The 17222-nt window shown below is 41.8% G+C and overlaps 2 protein-coding genes across 9 annotated transcripts in view; one reads left to right on the top strand and one right to left on the bottom strand.

Moving 5' to 3' along the window:
• LOC309538353 (kinesin-like protein KIF20A) overlaps nucleotides 1-4747 on the top strand; it is a 29081-nt gene extending 24334 nt beyond the window's left edge. The window contains exons 14-19 of one of the 2 annotated variants that reach the window (XM_082233786.1): nucleotides 190-329; nucleotides 1609-1774; nucleotides 2332-2437; nucleotides 2520-2575; nucleotides 2905-3040; nucleotides 3528-4747. In XM_082233786.1, the coding sequence (XP_082089912.1) occupies nucleotides 190-329; nucleotides 1609-1774; nucleotides 2332-2437; nucleotides 2520-2575; nucleotides 2905-3040; nucleotides 3528-3763 (840 nt within the window). In that variant the 3' untranslated portion in view covers nucleotides 3764-4747. Of the gene's footprint in view, nucleotides 1-189; nucleotides 330-1608; nucleotides 1775-2331; nucleotides 2438-2519; nucleotides 2576-2904; nucleotides 3041-3520 lie in introns of both variants that reach the window. The other variant, XM_082233787.1, reaches the window with a different exon arrangement.
• The window catches only part of LYN (LYN proto-oncogene, Src family tyrosine kinase), a 43576-nt gene continuing 30722 nt past the window's right edge, over nucleotides 4369-17222 (bottom strand). For all 7 annotated transcript variants that reach the window (XM_082233862.1, XM_082233865.1, XM_082233863.1 and 4 more), the window contains exons 10-13: nucleotides 14565-14641; nucleotides 8327-8480; nucleotides 7497-7628; nucleotides 4369-6143 (exon numbers count right to left, since the gene is read on the bottom strand). In XM_082233862.1, the coding sequence (XP_082089988.1) occupies nucleotides 5941-6143; nucleotides 7497-7628; nucleotides 8327-8480; nucleotides 14565-14641 (566 nt within the window). In that variant the 3' untranslated portion in view covers nucleotides 4369-5940. The remainder of the gene's footprint in view (nucleotides 6144-7496; nucleotides 7629-8326; nucleotides 8481-14564; nucleotides 14642-17222) is intronic.

Below are 17222 nucleotides of genomic sequence, written 5' to 3'. Positions count from 1 at the left end.
GGGGCTGATTGGAGGCATAGTCTAAAACATCTGGAGAGCACAAGATTGGGGAAGGGAAGCCCTTGACAAGATAGGGGGGGGGAATGGTCTCCCAGTTCTACTCTAACGAATGGCATATGTTAGCTCAGGCACCGCATCCTGTCTTCTGCTCCTTGATTCCATGTTCTTAATTTGACTTCATTCCTGCAGGATCTCTTGAAAATGACAGAGACCTTGAAGAGCAAGCTGATTGCAGAGAGGCAAGGCAAGCTGCTCCTTGAGGTGCGAATACGCAAGGAGATGGCTGAAGCAATGTTTCAGCAACTGATGGAAACAGAAGAAGCCTGGAGGTGAGCCTTACGATTTTGTAGCTGTGAGGAACCGAAAGGCCCCAGGCACCCACCACTCCAAGCATGGCTTAGCACATCATCAGTTCTAGAATAAGGCATCATGTTTACGGATGCCTTATTCTAGGACAGACCACTGATGTACCATGATCTTTTGTTTTGTGTTGCATGCTGGACTGTTTCAAAACAGTTGGTTTGAAAATGCCTTGCTTTTCCAAATATTTGTGTAATAGCTTTCTAGCAACCATTTAAATATATTCTGTGATAAAATCCAAGTGTTAGAGACATCTGCTACTGTCTCAAGTCCTCTTAGCTAAAATGATTTTGTACTACTATACTTGTATGGAACCAAGAAAATGTGTCTTGCACAATACAGTGGATGGCCAATATAAGAAATTCTATTAGCCGCCCTTCAGTTTAGTTCAATGTTTATATCAGGCCAACAGCAACGGGACTGTACTACTAGAGCGATAGGATATAATAACAATAATAAATTGTGGGTTTAATTCTGTTGAAAATGGTTGGCATCCACATTTCTAGTTACTTTCTGAATGGAAATCTGTGTTTCACTGTTCGATCCAGTGCACGTTTACTAGGAAGTAAGTTATATTGTAGTAAATTGATTTTACTTCTTACTATGTAATAAAATTATAAGCCTGTCTTCATGCTGCAGTTCACGTGACCACAGCAACTCCAGCATGATGGCAGACCAGCAGGCAGATGGCCCAGGCAAGCTGTTTAAAGGAGATCCAGAGGAACTTCAGAGAGTAATTTTGCAAACTGCTCTCTGAAGTGTTCCTACCCTCCTTTAAAGTGGGAGGGGGTGAGCTATAAGGAAAGGGAGGTGGCATAGCTGTGAGGAAAGGCTTGGGCAGCCTGTGAGGGCATAGGCAAGGAGGGAGGGGTAAAGGGAGGAGGGGTTGTCTAGATGTCAGTTACTATGAGGTTAGTCCTTATTTGTACAGGAAACCTCCAGGAAACATGCATGGGACATAATTTGTGATTTCTAGCTATGGGTTGGAACTGGAGTTCTTCCCATTAAATTAAATGAGGGCTTCTATATAATAGAAATGAGATAGGAGACATATTTTGACAATTCCTCTGTGCTACTGCTCAGAGGAAAGATCTTCTGACCTCAGGTGCAGGTTAGGGAAAGGGTGCTGGGATTGGAGACGGATGCATTTTGTACCCACCCCTATGTAGGCTTGTTAATTGAATCATTAGTATAGATAATTAGTAATTAAAAGTATTTTGCCTGTCTCTCATTGCTAATACTATCCAGTAAACGCTTAGAAGATCTGAAAGAAAGGTATGAAGAAAAAATGGAGAGTAAATTTGAAATGTACAAGGAGGCCATAAAGAAGCATGCATACATGTGTGCAATGGATCAAATTGAAAACCACTATGTGCCAATAGAGGAGTTCATTGCTGAACAAGCAAAGGTCGAGGTACTTATTCTCTAAAACTTGTTATCTTTGTCCATTGTACATGTTGGCATTCTTTCCAAGGCATCTGCAGGAATTCTATTAAAAGGTTAAGTTGTTAAATGAAAGCTCTGAAAAGGTAGGGGTTTTATTGGGTGGTTTTTTTGTGGGAGAGAGTGATGTTAGTTAATCCTCGTGAGTTTGGATGTGCCTATGTATTTTGAAATGTTGTGTGCCCCCAAAATATTTTGACAGGTGTCAGCCAAAAGTACATTGTCTGGTGATATACCAATAAAGTTTTAGACATGAAAGGGTTCCTAAATATATTGAATGCAGAAAATATTAGACCAAGGTGGGATGTGACACAAATATGTTTGTTTTCCAAAGTGCATCATATTGGATAGGGAAATAGGTGCTAACAGTTATCTTAATTGTTGCTTAAAGTTATGGGCGGGGGGCAGGGGGGGAAGAACAGCTAAGCTTTTTTTTTTTTTGAAAGCACATGCTGTTACTACAATAAAATGTACCATTTGAGTAAATTATTATGATTCAAAACTATTATAATTCATCTTGTTGCTCAGGACAGAGAAATGAAAATACTAGAGTTGAAAGCAAAACTTGGTAAACTCAATACCTTGCCTTCAGAAAGTCCTAATTTAGACTCTGCAGAAGGGAACATTGATCCAGGTAAGCAACCTGCATTCTTGAGCTTAAGTTTTTTCCCCCTGAAAAGTGGTCCAAATATTCTTAACCTTGTTTTGCTTCACAGATCTTAAATGCAATGCTTCAGATGCTTCACAGGGACAATGTGATGAGAGAGACAAGGTAACTTCCTGATTCCTTCCATGGTCCCTCCCAATTCTCTGCTTCATTATCAAAATATTTCTTAGAGCTCTTTGATTAAGGGCTGGTAAAATAAGTAAGGTGGGGATGGGGAACCTGTGGTGCTTCGGTTGTTGCTGGACCATAACTCCCACAATTCCTGACCAGTGGATGGGGCTGATGGGAGTTGGGAGTCCAACAGTATCAGGGTTGGGGGCTACCGGATTCCTAAACCTTGGCCCTACAATAGAGCAAAATCATGGTCAGTCAAAGGTTGCAGCAGAGTTACACCAACATGACTCTCCCTTTAATCACTAATTGTAACAAATAAGATTGTTTTGCAGCAAATAAGATCCTTGAACTTAAAAATAGAGAAATTAAATGAAATGTTGCAAGATGCCAATGAACTCTACAGACAAGCAATGGAAGAAAATAATAGACTTAAGCAAGTGATGATGCATAAGGTTGGTCACATGGCTACTAAAGCTGCATTTGACTGTTCTCTCTCTCTCTCTCTCTCTCTCTCTCTCTTTCTCTCTCTCTCAGCTATTTCTCCTGCTTATGACTGCTATACCTGTTAGTCTTAACCTCCTGCATGACTTGAAACTGTCTATATTTCAAATTTATCAGGATAAGAAGATTAACTTGAAAATGCAGTTTTGTGCTCTCTTCCTATTCAAGCTTTTGGTGAGCAAATATAGAAAATATGAGGTCTTACAATGCATTTCATTATATTTGAAGTAGATTGCTGTACATACCAGCTAAGCAACAGAGGTATTGTCTTGACTGAGAACTGGCAATTTCAAGATGGCCTCTAACCTATTAGAAAACGTTTAACTACGTATTTATTCTGGCTGCTCACCTTCAGAGGATGCCAGTGAGATATATTAAAATCAGTAAATGCCAAGACTCATTCTACCTCTAATGCATCCTTCCATGGCTTAACAGGAAGAAGAAGTCAAGGGTCTTCAAAACTGGGCTAAGCATGGCAATGAGCTTGAAGCCACAGTGTCTCTTCTACAAGAGGAGCTACGTGAAAGCAAAAAACTCCTAAGCACAGATTCGAAGCATCAGAAATCTAAGAAGGGCTTCTTTGCAAATCTGAAACATACCCTAGCAGATGTTCCTAAAACACTCGGTGACAAAGACTCAGAAAAACCTGAGGCAGCTTCTACAAGCTCTCACAAGTGACCTCAGCAACATGCAAAGTAAGAGAGTAATTTGGATCCTTCTTGGGGAGGGTTTAATGCAGCTACTGAATTAGTACAGGTACTGAATTGGTGGTTAATCAAAGAAGGCAAAAGCACTGGAGGCAATTTCTACTTTGAAAATAAAATGCTTTGCTGAACATAAGTTAAGCATGGCTTAAATGTGGCCTCAGATGATCTTGTTGCTGTATAGTGCTACTATCTGCATCAAGAATGCCAGAACACATTAAATACACCATTGCTTGTGTTTTTCTTGTACTAGGATAAATTTTGGAAGTTCCCTTGTTTTAAGAAATATACTTAATGTTCAGATCACAATATCCATTATCTCAGCTTCAAAATCATTGTAAAAATGTGTAGAATGAAGCTACATGAATTCTGTGATTGAATTGCTTTCCTTGTATGAAGAAATTGGATGGAAATGTGTAAAGCAGCCATTTTATACATTTGCTAATAAAAATGTTTACCAATACTTGAACTAAACACAATTGTCTACGGAAGCATAGACTTAATATAGTTGCTGCCATATACTGTGACTGTCTCCTTATCATGGGATAACAACTTAGAAAATACTCAAAATCTGCAAGGTTTGAAATTTCAAGAATGCTTATTTATTAAAATCACAATAAAATGAAAACAGTATTTACAGGTTGACAGCCTGGTTGCCAGTTTGTCAACTGGATTCCTTCATTTAAAAAGAGTAAATATCATGTGTACTACAAAAATATTGGTTTGTGCAACTGAACATAGTTAGAATCACAATGTTCCTATAGTAACCAAGTTGTGAATAAGTATTTTGGAAAAGTCTCAGCATGATAGAGAAAAAACAACCCTTTTGGAGAAAGCTGAGGCACAGAGTAGTGAGATCGCATCCTGTTTATAACTTCAGTCCAATCCTGACTTTATACAGCTAGTGCCCTTAAACCTGATTTTCAAGTGTCTCCCCACCCCCACTCCCGCATCCTACTTACATAATATGTGCAACAAATTGTATAGACTTTGGTTATAATAATAGCTGGCTGTACTTTCTAATGGGAATGTTGTGTTAGTTGTGCTTTTTTAAATTTAAACATTAAGTGCTGCCTTTAAAAAGGGCAGCTTTATGAGCCACACTGGTAGAAAGGTTTCTGCCATGACTCTAGGTTACACTTCATTTAATCCCTATCAGATTCCTACTTGAAAACAAACTATAAAGCCATATACAATATACCTTTAGATCATCAGGTATAAATGTACTGCATTTCAGATTCTACAGGTAGGTCCTTTGAAGGGAGGTAATGTGTTTCTTGCTTAAAATCATGGTTAGCTCCTGGGGGTTGGGGGGAACCACTCTATTATGATGTCTCATTCACTTCATTGCAACTGTGCCAATTCCACCTTACTCTTTACATAAGTATAGAAACTACAGCAGCTTTTACTGTTTAAGCTCCTTCATCCAAACCACTTTTACAAGGCAAAACACATAAAAAGCAATTGCAGCAGGCTGCTAGAATGAGCATCTCAGTGGTGACCAGGGAAGAGATGAGTGGGCAAACTGCTTAAACATTTTGTCTGCCACTGTTAATTCCATCAAAGTTGTCTCTCCAAGCTAGTTTCCAATTTAAGAAAGATGCCATTCCTGTGTTTTCTACGCTGCAGGTGGGTAAGCCATTCCAAAAGATGCAATTCTGAGCAAATAAATGATGGCTCTACAGTCCTCCCTCCTCCCCTCCCGCAGCCTCAAAAGCTTTTCAGTTTAAATAAACGGGTGGCAAGAGCTCATGCATCACTATAGCATATAGATGGGCCCTAAAACAGACCTTTTTTTTTTTAGATGCATGTCATGACTGGAACATGTGGGGCTAAGTTCTGGTTGCTGTCATGAACTGTTGTTGTTGCTGTTTCTCTTCATTATATTTGCAGCTGTCTCCAGTTTGATTTTGATCTTCTGGTGGGTCAAAAGAATCTGGGTACTTAAGAAAAACAGAAAGAAAGTGCCAGCAACAGAGGACATTAAAGCCTTAAGCTGGATAGTGGTCACCTGCAACATTTTCTTGAGCTTCAGTTTCAGGATCCACAAGCAGTTAGGATATCCTAATGCATAAAAGTAACTGGCGCAACCACAATGTCCCCTTAAGAGGTTCACACCAATTTGGAGGCAGGAGCTCCTCCTCTTTCCTGTTACGGCTGCTGCTGATATTGTCCTTCTGTAGCAGTGTAGAAGTCATCAAGGACACTCTGTAAATATTCAAAAGTTGGTCTCTCTTCTGCTTTATCTTTCCAGCATGTTTTCATAATATCATAGAGCTCAGCTGGACAGGCCTCCATGCGTGGCATGCGATACCCACGTTGAAGAGCTATCATGACATCAGAATTACTCATCCCTGAAACAATAAAAAATATATTTCTTCCACTAGTAAATTTGGCTATGTCAGTCTAAAAAAACAACCCAAACAATCCTAAACCTTCCTCCACCCCTGCATTTCTAATACTTATATCAAATTCATTCATTGAATAGTCAAGCTTTTGTTACTGGAGAAAGTCAATTGTAGGAAATTAAGATAATTTATGGAGTCAGCTCCAATGAAGTACTGCAGTGGGACTTACTTCTGAGTAAACATGTATTTGATTGCACTGTAAACTGAATGTCAGCTGATCCAAAGCCTCCCTACACTACACCCTGGTAGGATACATTAGAACCCACTCTCTGATGTCAGAGAGGAAAACCTTAGGTTGGATCTCCATACCTGCTGCCACAAAACCTCAAGATGCCCTTGCCCTCCAATGCCAGAGCTCCAATGTTGGCTAGGTTAAAAAGTGGGTGGTATCAAAGAGGGTGCTGGGCAGCTAGGACCCAAAGATTACCTAGCAGAAAGCCAAACTGGTCACCTGTGTTCTCACAGACTGTATGTTTGCATTTTCGCCTTTCAGTGACCTTCCCTAGAGAGGTAATCACTTGCAAGGGCCATTGCATCAGCAGCAGACAATCTTATCTGAGATCTGCACAATTTCCCCCCAAAGGTACTAAGGATCTGTAGTCATCCCCAGAGTTTCATCACCTGTAACATTCGGCTCTGACCCCAGGGCCTGCTTTCAGCTTTCCACTCCAGTTATGATACAGTGGTACCTCGGTTTAAGAACAATTCGGTTTACAACGATCTGGAAATAGTGACCAACCCAGTTTGAGAACTTTACTGCGGGAGGCAGTGGAAGACAGGAGTGCCTGGCGTGCTCTGGTCCATGGGGTCACGAAGAGTGGACACGACTAAATGACTAAACAACAACAAAGAACGGAATCCGAACAGTGGAAGGACACCGGCGGTGGGAGGCCTCATTAGGGAAAGCGTGCCTCAGTTTAATAACGTTTTCGGTTTAAGAACGGACTTCAGGAACGGATTAAGTTCATAAACCAAGGTACCACTTTACAGCAAACACACCTGCTTTTGTAGCAAATTGCTGCTGTTGCTGCAGAATATGTTTCTTACATTGAATGAAGCCAAGGCATTCATTCATTAATTCATTTTTTTTAAAAAGCTGCAGGGAGGCCAAAGACTCGCATGGTTTCAACCCACATTCCTCCTATAACCGAGTACTTTGAAGACACTTTCTTAAGTACAGCAAACAATACACATTTTTTAATTATCAAAATGTCTCTTGTTGCATGTTTGCACCTATTCTATTAACTCTGGTACTTGTATAAACTGAGGGCAAATAAGCAGTAAATAAAAAGTGCATACCTGGATAAGGAATTTTCCCATAAGTAATTATTTCATACAGAAGCACTCCAAAGGACCACACATCAGACTTAATAGTAAATGAGCCAAAATTAATGGCTTCTGGTGCTGTCCATTTGATAGGGAATTTTGCACCTACAGAGAGGAAAACAACAGCAGTGTTTTAAATCTAGTTTCATTCATGCAACCATTAAAAACTATTCGTAAGATGATTCAGATGGTGATCCATAAGGGAAAAGTGACTGGTAAATTGGAAGTGACAATGAAGATTCTTCAATAGTATGGAAAATAAACTCTGACAAAATGTTGAAGGAACTGGGAAGGAAGACTGGGGTGGGGGGAAAAGAAATTTGCACTCTTCAAATACCTGAAGAGTTGTTTTCTGCTGCCCCAGAGGGTGTAAGTTACCGAAGAGTAGATTTTGGTTTAATGTTAGGAGAACCTTCTTGGTTTCAAGATCAATGGAACTAATTGCCTAGAAGGTTGCCCCTCATTGGACATCTGCAGCAGACACTGTTCTGGAGGTCTTAAAGCCATCTTCTGGAGACGTTCTAGCTCTGGATTTCCTGCATCACGCAAGGGGTTAGCCCCTATGGCCTACAAGGCTTCCTCCAATTCTATGATTTTATGACAGGAGCCAGTGAGAAAAATGTGGAGGTCTGCTATATCTCTCTGTAAAAATGCAAGTGCAAACCACGTAGCAAGGTAGGAAATCCCAGGGCCAGACAGCAGAGATAGAACAGTGTGTGTTGACATTTAGATATTTCTAGTGAAACAAGTGGCTATTAACAGAATTATTCTTATAGGACTTAAAATTATAATATGATACAAACCTTCCCTGGCTGTATATTCATTATCTTCAATTACTCTAGCAAGTCCAAAATCAGCAATTTTGCACATTAGAGACTCTGAAACGAGAACATTAGCTGCTCTCAGATCACGATGGATGTAGTTTTTTCTTTCTATATATGCCATCCCTTCTGCAATCTGCAACAACAAATAAAATATCTTTAACTTTTGTACTGTTCTTTTTTGTAAGCACTTTCATACGCACACAATATTTGTAAACAGTCAGGGAAACTCCTTTTTTAACATATCATTTTTACACATTAGCCATGATATGCACAGCCTCCAGTATTAAAAAAATGAAAATATGGGTACACTTTAGTACTTGATAACACACCTTTGCTTACATTAAATATCATTCATTGCTCAATGGTAGATTGTATCTACAAATGGAGGGGAAAGGAGGGAAGTGGGGAGTGGGTTGGTCAACATTCATAGGTTTTCCTCATTTTCAATTTACAGAAGTGCAATAAAGTACCTTTACATACACCCAAGGACAGCATTTGGTATAGGCTTGCTATATGGTTTGTTAACTATTTAGGCTTTTTCTTGTGCAATGGAACATTCCCCTTGTGGGTTCCTTAAATCTGTTCTGAGGTACACACAGTGGGGGGAAAGGGAGCAATTTCTGTTGTGTTATTCCTTGTGTTAATTCTTGTGCTAGCACAAATATTTAGCTTTTTATGAATCAGCTCCCATCTACAAATATGCTTTGCTTGAAATTATTATTATTAATAATATTTCCAGCTCCTTTCCCCTCCCTTTCCTGCAGCTCATCCACACCCCAAGTTGATGGCAGGTTGCCTCCCTTCTTTCTCTGTTGCACCTCAAGGTAGGAGCAGAGGACTGTGTAGGACAGGGGTTGCCAAGTTTTTAAGGCCAGTGAGAACATTTGGAATTTTGAGAAATGGCCGTGAGTGCCAATCACAAAATGGCTACCATGGTGCATGTCACATAACACAAAATGGTGGCCACAGCCAAAAGAGAAGAGGCAGGAACACAAAATGTTTCAGGCATGCCTCCCCGCAATTGCATTGCGGATTTCTGAGGTGATGGTTACTGAAACCTATCCTGGGCACCATCAAAGGCACTGGTGGGCATGGAGACACCCAGTTGACAACTCATGGTGTAATGTAATGTCTCTGCCTGGCAAGGTAAAGATGTCAGAAGACAGACAACACAGCTCAGGTAATAGTTGCCCCTCTTCTGTTCCTCAACTTCTAGTACTTCTGTCAGGGTGCAGCCAATTCTGTCCCTTTGTAACACAGGTCCAGAACATACCACCTGTCTCTTTGTTATGATACAAACATAGGGGTCCCTAATCCAGAGAGACCAGGACAGATGCAGACTGGAAAAGTTACTAATCATTCTTTTTCAGGGCTGCATTAGCTAAAAGTTTTCAGCTCAGTTCCCAGCTATATATTTATTTTATATTTTCTAAAACAATGCAACATGTAAAAGGTATCAGTTCCTAGTTTTGTTGAGCAAGTTTGTCAACACGCAGCCCAACCAAGCCTGATGAGCAACTCACTTTTGTCTTAAGTTTTCACACGCAAACCAGATTTCATTCTTTTTAAAGTCAGTTGGACTTATTTGGCTTAAATAGTTTTGGCTGTTCAAGGGACTGCAGAACTATTAATAGATACCATAAATGTCTGCACACACTTTAAAATGTCTCGGGTATCAGTCCTGTTGCAATATGCAGATCAGCATCTATTTAAAAAAAGGAACTGCACACTCACTTTGTTCCTCTTTTTGTGGGTCAGGCAATGGAAAAATACCCATGGTGGTACTTCCCACCGCACTGTCACAAGTGCTGAACACAGTTTTTGTGAAGAGAAACATTGCACAAAAGCTAAGCCCTTGAAGAGCACCAGCAGTTTCTCTCTGGTGCAGAAGGCTCAGAAAGTAGGGCTTCTTGTAACCAGAGGATGTAGCTACTCCCTTAGAGGCAAATATTTCCAGTCCCCAGGATCTGTTGTTGATAAGATAGCCCAGGGGTCTGCAACCTTTAAGACAAAAAGAGCCACTTGGACCCGTTTCCGAAGGAAAAAAACACCTGGGAGCCGCAAAACCATTGTGACATTTAAAGCATGCGCGCTGCTGCCCTCTGATCTGACAGCGGGCGGGAAGGTGACGTTGGGACGGTGCGTGACTAACGCACGCACCGCCCCCATGCGACATTACAGCCAGTACAGCGCCCGCCACAGTGGGGAGTGTCGGGGCGCACAATGCGCCTCCTCCCCTCGCTAATATCCGCCCTGGAGCCGCGGCAAAGGTGTAAAAGAGCCGCATGCGGCTCCGGAGCCGCGGGTTGCAGACCCCTGAGATAGCCTGTGATAAGAAGCCTGTTGACTGAAGGGATTTATAAAGACAGGTCACTTTTAAAAAAGAAGAAGAGATGAAATGGGGGCACAAAAGGCTGGATTGGACAAACAAACCCATTACAGATTGGAACAGCATTGAAAACCTCAATAAAGTTGGTACAAATAATGCCAGGAGGAGAAAAATGAAGGATCATGCTTCCTGACACCAAGCATAGATTGGCCCTTGTGCAAAGGATTTGTAACTTGCAGATATTTCTCCCCCTGCAAGGAAACAATTATTGTATTGTATCCTGGAGAGAGAGAAAATGAACAAGTAGATGAACTGACTGCAGCAAATTTAGACCAAATTTCAGTCCTTGGGTGGGTCTAGAGAAGAGGAAGCAGCAGTGGGAACTTCCAAGGTATGGCCAAAGACTTCTTGTTATTTTAAAAGGCCTCTCTAGGTCCCTTCCCTTCCCTTCTCACCAACCAACTTACCAAAATCCCAGTTAGAGCATGACTCTTTAACATAGGCAACAGAGTGCAGCACACAGGTGCAAACCCTGAGCAGATAAATTTGGAACTTAAACTCAAGGGAAGCATGTGGTCTGCTACCCGTGAGGAGGGATTAGAGAAGGTGTGTCATCAGCACCTGTTCCAGTCCATTTTAGGAAGCCGCCCACCCCTGGCCACAAAATCACATTTTAACTGTGAAGCAGTCTTGCTCCTTCACAATGGAAGAGTTTGCTTGAATGGCTGGATTGGTTTCAGGCTAATTCCAAGGTTGTGTGGGGTCCCTGAGCAAAGCAGTCTTGGGTAAGTCCCCTCCTTTTGCTGGTGGCAGTGCTATAAACACAGCCAGATGGCTGGATTAGCCACCATTTTAATTTCCCACAATGCCCCCAGAGTGTTGTTACATTGAAAGCACTGTGGAAATTAAAATGGCAGTTAGACCCAACCACCTGGCACAGCTCAGAGTAGCAGGCCAGAAAAAAGTTAAGGGGGATTGAAGCAGGCATCATCGGTCAGCTCGGTCCAGGTGCCAGGTTCCTGACAGTTGCTTAAGGGTGTCAGATGCTGATGCCAGCTCCACCGGCAAGCACCAGTGGCCAGAGAGACAAGCCATTTCTTTTGCCTGGGGCTGATGGGAGTTGTAGTCCATACCATTTGATTCAGTAAAGGCTGGCATATTGGGAGAGTATGAAGGCCGCCTTTTGCACGTACACTGGAAGGGAGATATGAACATATGAAACTGCCAAGTTTGACCTATTTAGTATTGTCTACCATGATTTAAGACCTTCCCAGGGTTTCTTTCTCAGTCCTATCTAGAGATGCTGGGATTGAACCTAGGACCTTCTGCACCCAAAGCATGCCCTCTACCTCTGAGTTCTGGTCTCCTTTCCAATTGACTCATGGTCACATACTTATCTACTCCACATGTCCAAGAAGTTCAGGTACATAGTTTACAATTTAGTGCAGGAAAAAAAATATTTAAGATTCCCCTTCCACGCCAGATATGACCCCACCCCACCCCCAGACGTTTAATAGCTAGCAATGCATTCCAGATGTTCCCCAAGAATGAACTTCTAAACACAACTTGCAGTCCTAATGAATGGTTCTATCACTACTCCTGAACCAATGATGTTCAGTGCTGTAAGATTAGGGTAACTGCATATGGTAACTTGCATCAGAGAAAATAAAAATACTTCTGTTGGAAATGCTCCTGGTGCCCTATAGAGTGAAATAATATTGCATATTTATTTTTTCTTATATTTAGTAATCAGAGATTAAAAAAATTAAAACTACCAGGCATGCTCAATATTTATTCACAGTCTGAATCTATTATATGAAATGAAAATTTCCATGAGGAAAAATACTATTTTAAACCATGTCTGGGCCGTGTTTGAAGCTAAAACTCAAGTTCTATATTACACTGTTTCAAAACTGTGTTATTGTGAAGCCACTTGTGTGTTTTAAAACAGAAATGTGGAATATACAAGTGTTAGTAAAGAAATCACCACGAAAAAGAAAGCAACTGTAACACAGTCTGAAGATAGATATAAATCGTTGCTAGTATGGCATGTGACATAGATAAAGATGTTGATATGAGGCGTCTGTTACTATTACAACCATTTTCAGCCAGACTGAGGCCAACTTTTGCAACAGGAAATTAAGGTCATGTTCAAAGGATATTTGGTACAGGACATGTTGCTCTGTAGTGTTGTGCCCTCTGGTAAATATTGATTTAACAGGATTTAAATGTTTTTGTTTAAAATCTACCCAAGCACTGTGGGCCCTTTTCCACATACACATTTTCTTTTCATTGCCATTGTTTTGAAGATGAGCAATGAATAAAACATAGTATATTCCAACCAGCTGCTATTTGTTCTAAAGAGAATGAAAGCCATTTGCAAAAATAAGGAAGACGAAACCAAGGGCAAGCTATTGTGCAACCTTCACCAGAATGCAACGTGCTTGCTCTGACTCTCATCTGACTTGCCTTCCCTGCTTCTGTCTCTGGCCACATCCACACCAGCCATTTAAAGCACCATTCTACTACTTTAGACAAACGGTAGTTTGTTAAGGATGCTGGGAGTTGTTAGGAGACCCCTATTCCTTTTATGGTGCTACAACTCCCAGAGTGCTTAAACAATCAATTCCTCTTTCTGAGAATTGTAGGTCTGTAAAAGGGAATAGGGGGTTCCTAACAATCCTCATATCCCTTAACAAACTACGGTTTTCAGGATGTTGTGGTGGAAGCCATGACTGTTTAAAGTGGTATAATAGTGCTTTAATTGCATGGTGCAGATGAAGCCACTCCATAGTCATGGGGTCTGTTTCTACAGGGACTTTCGTAGCTCCTTTTACTGCTTTGGGGACAATAAGGGTGCAAGTTACTTGGAAGCACTCTCTAAACTGACGGAAGGGACTACGAACACCATTCTGAATGGGTTCCTGCTCTGTGATATGTCTTCCAAGGTTTGTGGAATTTGGGAGCCTGTTACAGTTTCACACAGCTCCAAGCACCAGCAAGGTGATCCAGGATGTATTGAGCCAGTGGATGCCCATCCCTTGCAACGTGTCACTTCTGAAAAAGGAGCAATACACTCTTTGGGGCTACCCATCATTGACAGGAAGTAATATCTGTCGCTGGAAATTTCATTCACTCCCATTTCTTCCTGGTTAGGAGCAATCCTCATCAGAGGTTGTATATCAACCTCTTAGACACCCCTGCCACCGTACTAAGCCAGTGCTACACCTTGGCCCGGGCAACATTAATTGTATTCTCCTTGGCAGTAGCAAGCAGCAATTTATTTTACTAAACACAATCACAACCTTCTTCCAGACAGCACAAGAATAATCTCTTTCTTCTCTTGCCAATTCCCCCCGCTAATTAGAATATTTGTGAATATTCCATGACATCACAGCAACTCAGGCAACATTTGGAGAGACAAACAGGCAGCAGCGCTCTAAATACAATTAATTACACTTTCGTAACTAAGCAAAGTTTACACAGTAAAGGTAACATTGTACATAAACTTCAGTTAGGGCTGCCTTTACACACCTAGGGTCAGGATGAGGCCAGTTACATCTTCCCATGCTGTACAGTGGGGTAGCTATTACCCAGGCACATCATTCTATTATTCCACCTATAGTTGACCTGCCACTTCCTCCTCAAAACGGACCCAGATGTGACTTGACTAAGCCACAAATGGTAGGGGATAACACAATGTGCCTGGGGCCCCAGCAATTCAGAGAGCAATTTTCTCTTGCCACATCTGCAGGAGAAATCCACTTTAAACCAAACTTTCAGCATCCAAAACCTGTCTCAGTAAACCTGGCTTCCAGACAACGGTGAAAATGAAGCATAGCCAGTGCCAAGACAGCCCAGTATCAAAAATAAAAATAAATTATTTACCTGAGCTGAGAAGTCAATTAGCTTTGGAAGTAGTAATTTCCCACCATCTTGACTCTTCAGGAAATCCAGCAAGCTCCCTGTGTGGTAATGGAAGGGCAAGACAAGGTGGTAAGAAACAGGTCAAACACATTATCCACTCTCTACTGTATATCCACTGCTAAACTGAAAGAGTATGGGTTCAGGGAGCCTAACTTAAAAGTGAGAGGAATATGCAAGACGATAATGTCTTTAGCTGCTTAATCTAGGCGTTCCCAAACTCTGTACTCAAAGGGGCCTCTTGAGATGGCTGGAAATTATTGAGACCCTGCAGTCACAAAATGGTGACTTATCAAAGCAGTGTCCAGCATGAGCAGCTGACACTGACATTGTTTTCTTTTGATTTATGATCACTCTTTGGAAATTGCTTTTAGTCTTTACCACACTGTTTTCTTTCTAGCAAGCAGCTCCACGGTTCAGTTTCCTTGAGTTAAATACAGACATCAGGTATGGAGGCATTCTGACTCAGCTTTCCACTTTAGGAAGAAGATGTTGATCCAAAGACTCTAAGGAGAGAGGCCTTCCTATTTTATATTTTCATCTCCCCGCACTAAGCTTCTCAGAACTGTTTTTACTCATTGTAATTTCTCCTCCCCCTCTTCCATACCTAACATATCCACTTCTCATAAACTGCCACTTTTTCTCATCCCTCCTTCACTTTAATTTGTTGTTACTTTTAAATGACTGTTTCTCTCTCTTCCTAATTTTCTTTAACACCTGTTCTAGCCCTTTCCAGTCAGCGGAGGGGCAACCTCTTATCTGCTTCCCCTGGCATCATTCCAACAAAAGGCTATATAGAGGCCCGAATTCCCTCTCAAGTGATTACTAGGCAGCAGTGGCTTATACTCAGCACATGTATGAATTTTCAAATTTTCTCCGTAGGCTGAAATGGTTGGGGAACTGCATTTTCAGTAAAAACTACAGACACTTACGCTTCTGCCAAAGTAACAGTACATACTAATGTTTCCTTTGACCCAATGCAACATGCAGAACAGAGAAATATTCTCCTATGCTTCAGCCCAACAAAATCTTAGAAAGATGGGGGAAATCTGCAGCACCTGTCAAAATGACAGCCATTCAAATATTTACCCTGCATGTTCCCACTCAGTTGCTTCAATTGGCGGAATTGGTACAGTGGTACCTCGGGTTACAGACGCTTCGGGTTACAAACTCCGCTAACCAGGAAGTGGTTGCTCCAGGTTAAGAACTTTGCCCCAGAATAAGAATGGAAATCGCACACCAGAGGCGCAGCAGCAACAGGAGGCCCCATTAACGAAAGAACACCTCAGGTTAAGAAGCATTTCAGGTTAAGAACGGACCTTTGGAATGAATTAAGTTCTTAACCCGAGGTACCACTGTACTACTATAGAGCCACATACAAGTTCTGTATTTGTAAGAACTCAATCATTTAGCATGGCAGGGCCTACATTTTGGAATTCCTTGCCTGATGACATCAAGCAGACACCTTCACTATATTATTTTCAGTGAGTGCCTGCTTAAAAACATCCTTGTCTAGACAAGCTTACCCAGGTGATTAGAAGGTTAAGCTAATTTTAATCTGCTTTAGCATTTTAAAGTACCGTATTTTTCGCCCTGTAGGACACACTGTCCCATAAGGCGCACCTAGTTTTTTTGGGGGGGAAATAAAGGGGGAAAAATTATTTTCCCCCCCAGCCGCGGGGCTGGGGCGGGGGAAGCCCAAGCTTCCCCCAGCCCCCAGAACAGGCAACTCTCAGCAAGCAGCGGGAGCCCAGCGCTGGGCTCCCGCGCCTTGCGGAGAGGTGCGCGAAGTCTGGGTGCACTGAGCTCAGCGCACCCAGCCTTCGGCATGCAGGCAACTTTCCGCAAGCCGCGGGAACCCGGTGCTGGCTCCCACGGCTTGCGGAGATCTGCGCAAAGCCTGGAGAGCGAGAGGGGTCCGTGCGCACCGACCCCTCTCACTCTCCAGGCTTCAGCGAAAGCCTGCATTCACCCCATAGGACGCACACACATTTCCCCTTCATTTTTGGAGAGGGAAAAGTGCGTCCTATGGGGCGAAAAATACGGTATGTATTTTTTTCCTTGTTTTCTCTTTTGTAAACCACTTTGAGGGTGGTGGTTTTTGCAATCATGTGGTGTATAAATTTTATGAAATAAAAACAAACAAATGTTAATTGGTTCAAAATAAGCCACTTATCTATTCTATCCCAAATTTGGCATGAACCGCCCTCCAGCTTTCATCTCCTACCCACTGCAAAGTTCAAATGTAACCTGCTGCATGATTTTTTAATTATAATCCATAGAACAGGTTCACCCCCCCCCCAATTCCTCATGATGATGGCAGAAGGCAATTCAGCAGACCATGGCCCCTTAGAGCTCTAGTGCAATGAAAGGATGTTTCTGGATGACAACCCTCATCATTCCTGGCCATGCTGGATGGAGATGCTGGGAGTTAGAATCCAACAACATCTGGAGGGCACAACTTTGGCTATTTGCAGAACAGATGAAACCTTGACCTATTTTGTTTCTATAAGTGTATTCCTCTTATGATACTTAATTTAATGTGTAATATTTTTTGCCCAGGGTAAGAGACTGCTAACCAATACTCAGGTTACTACAGTCCCATAACAAATGGCTATCAAA

This window comes from Podarcis vaucheri (genome assembly GCF_965113315.1).
Source record: "Podarcis vaucheri genome assembly, chromosome: 8".
Taxonomy (NCBI): Eukaryota; Metazoa; Chordata; class Lepidosauria; order Squamata; family Lacertidae; genus Podarcis; species Podarcis vaucheri.
The sequence above is the reverse complement of the archived record's forward strand: the minus strand, read 5'-3'. Positions and strand labels throughout refer to the sequence as shown.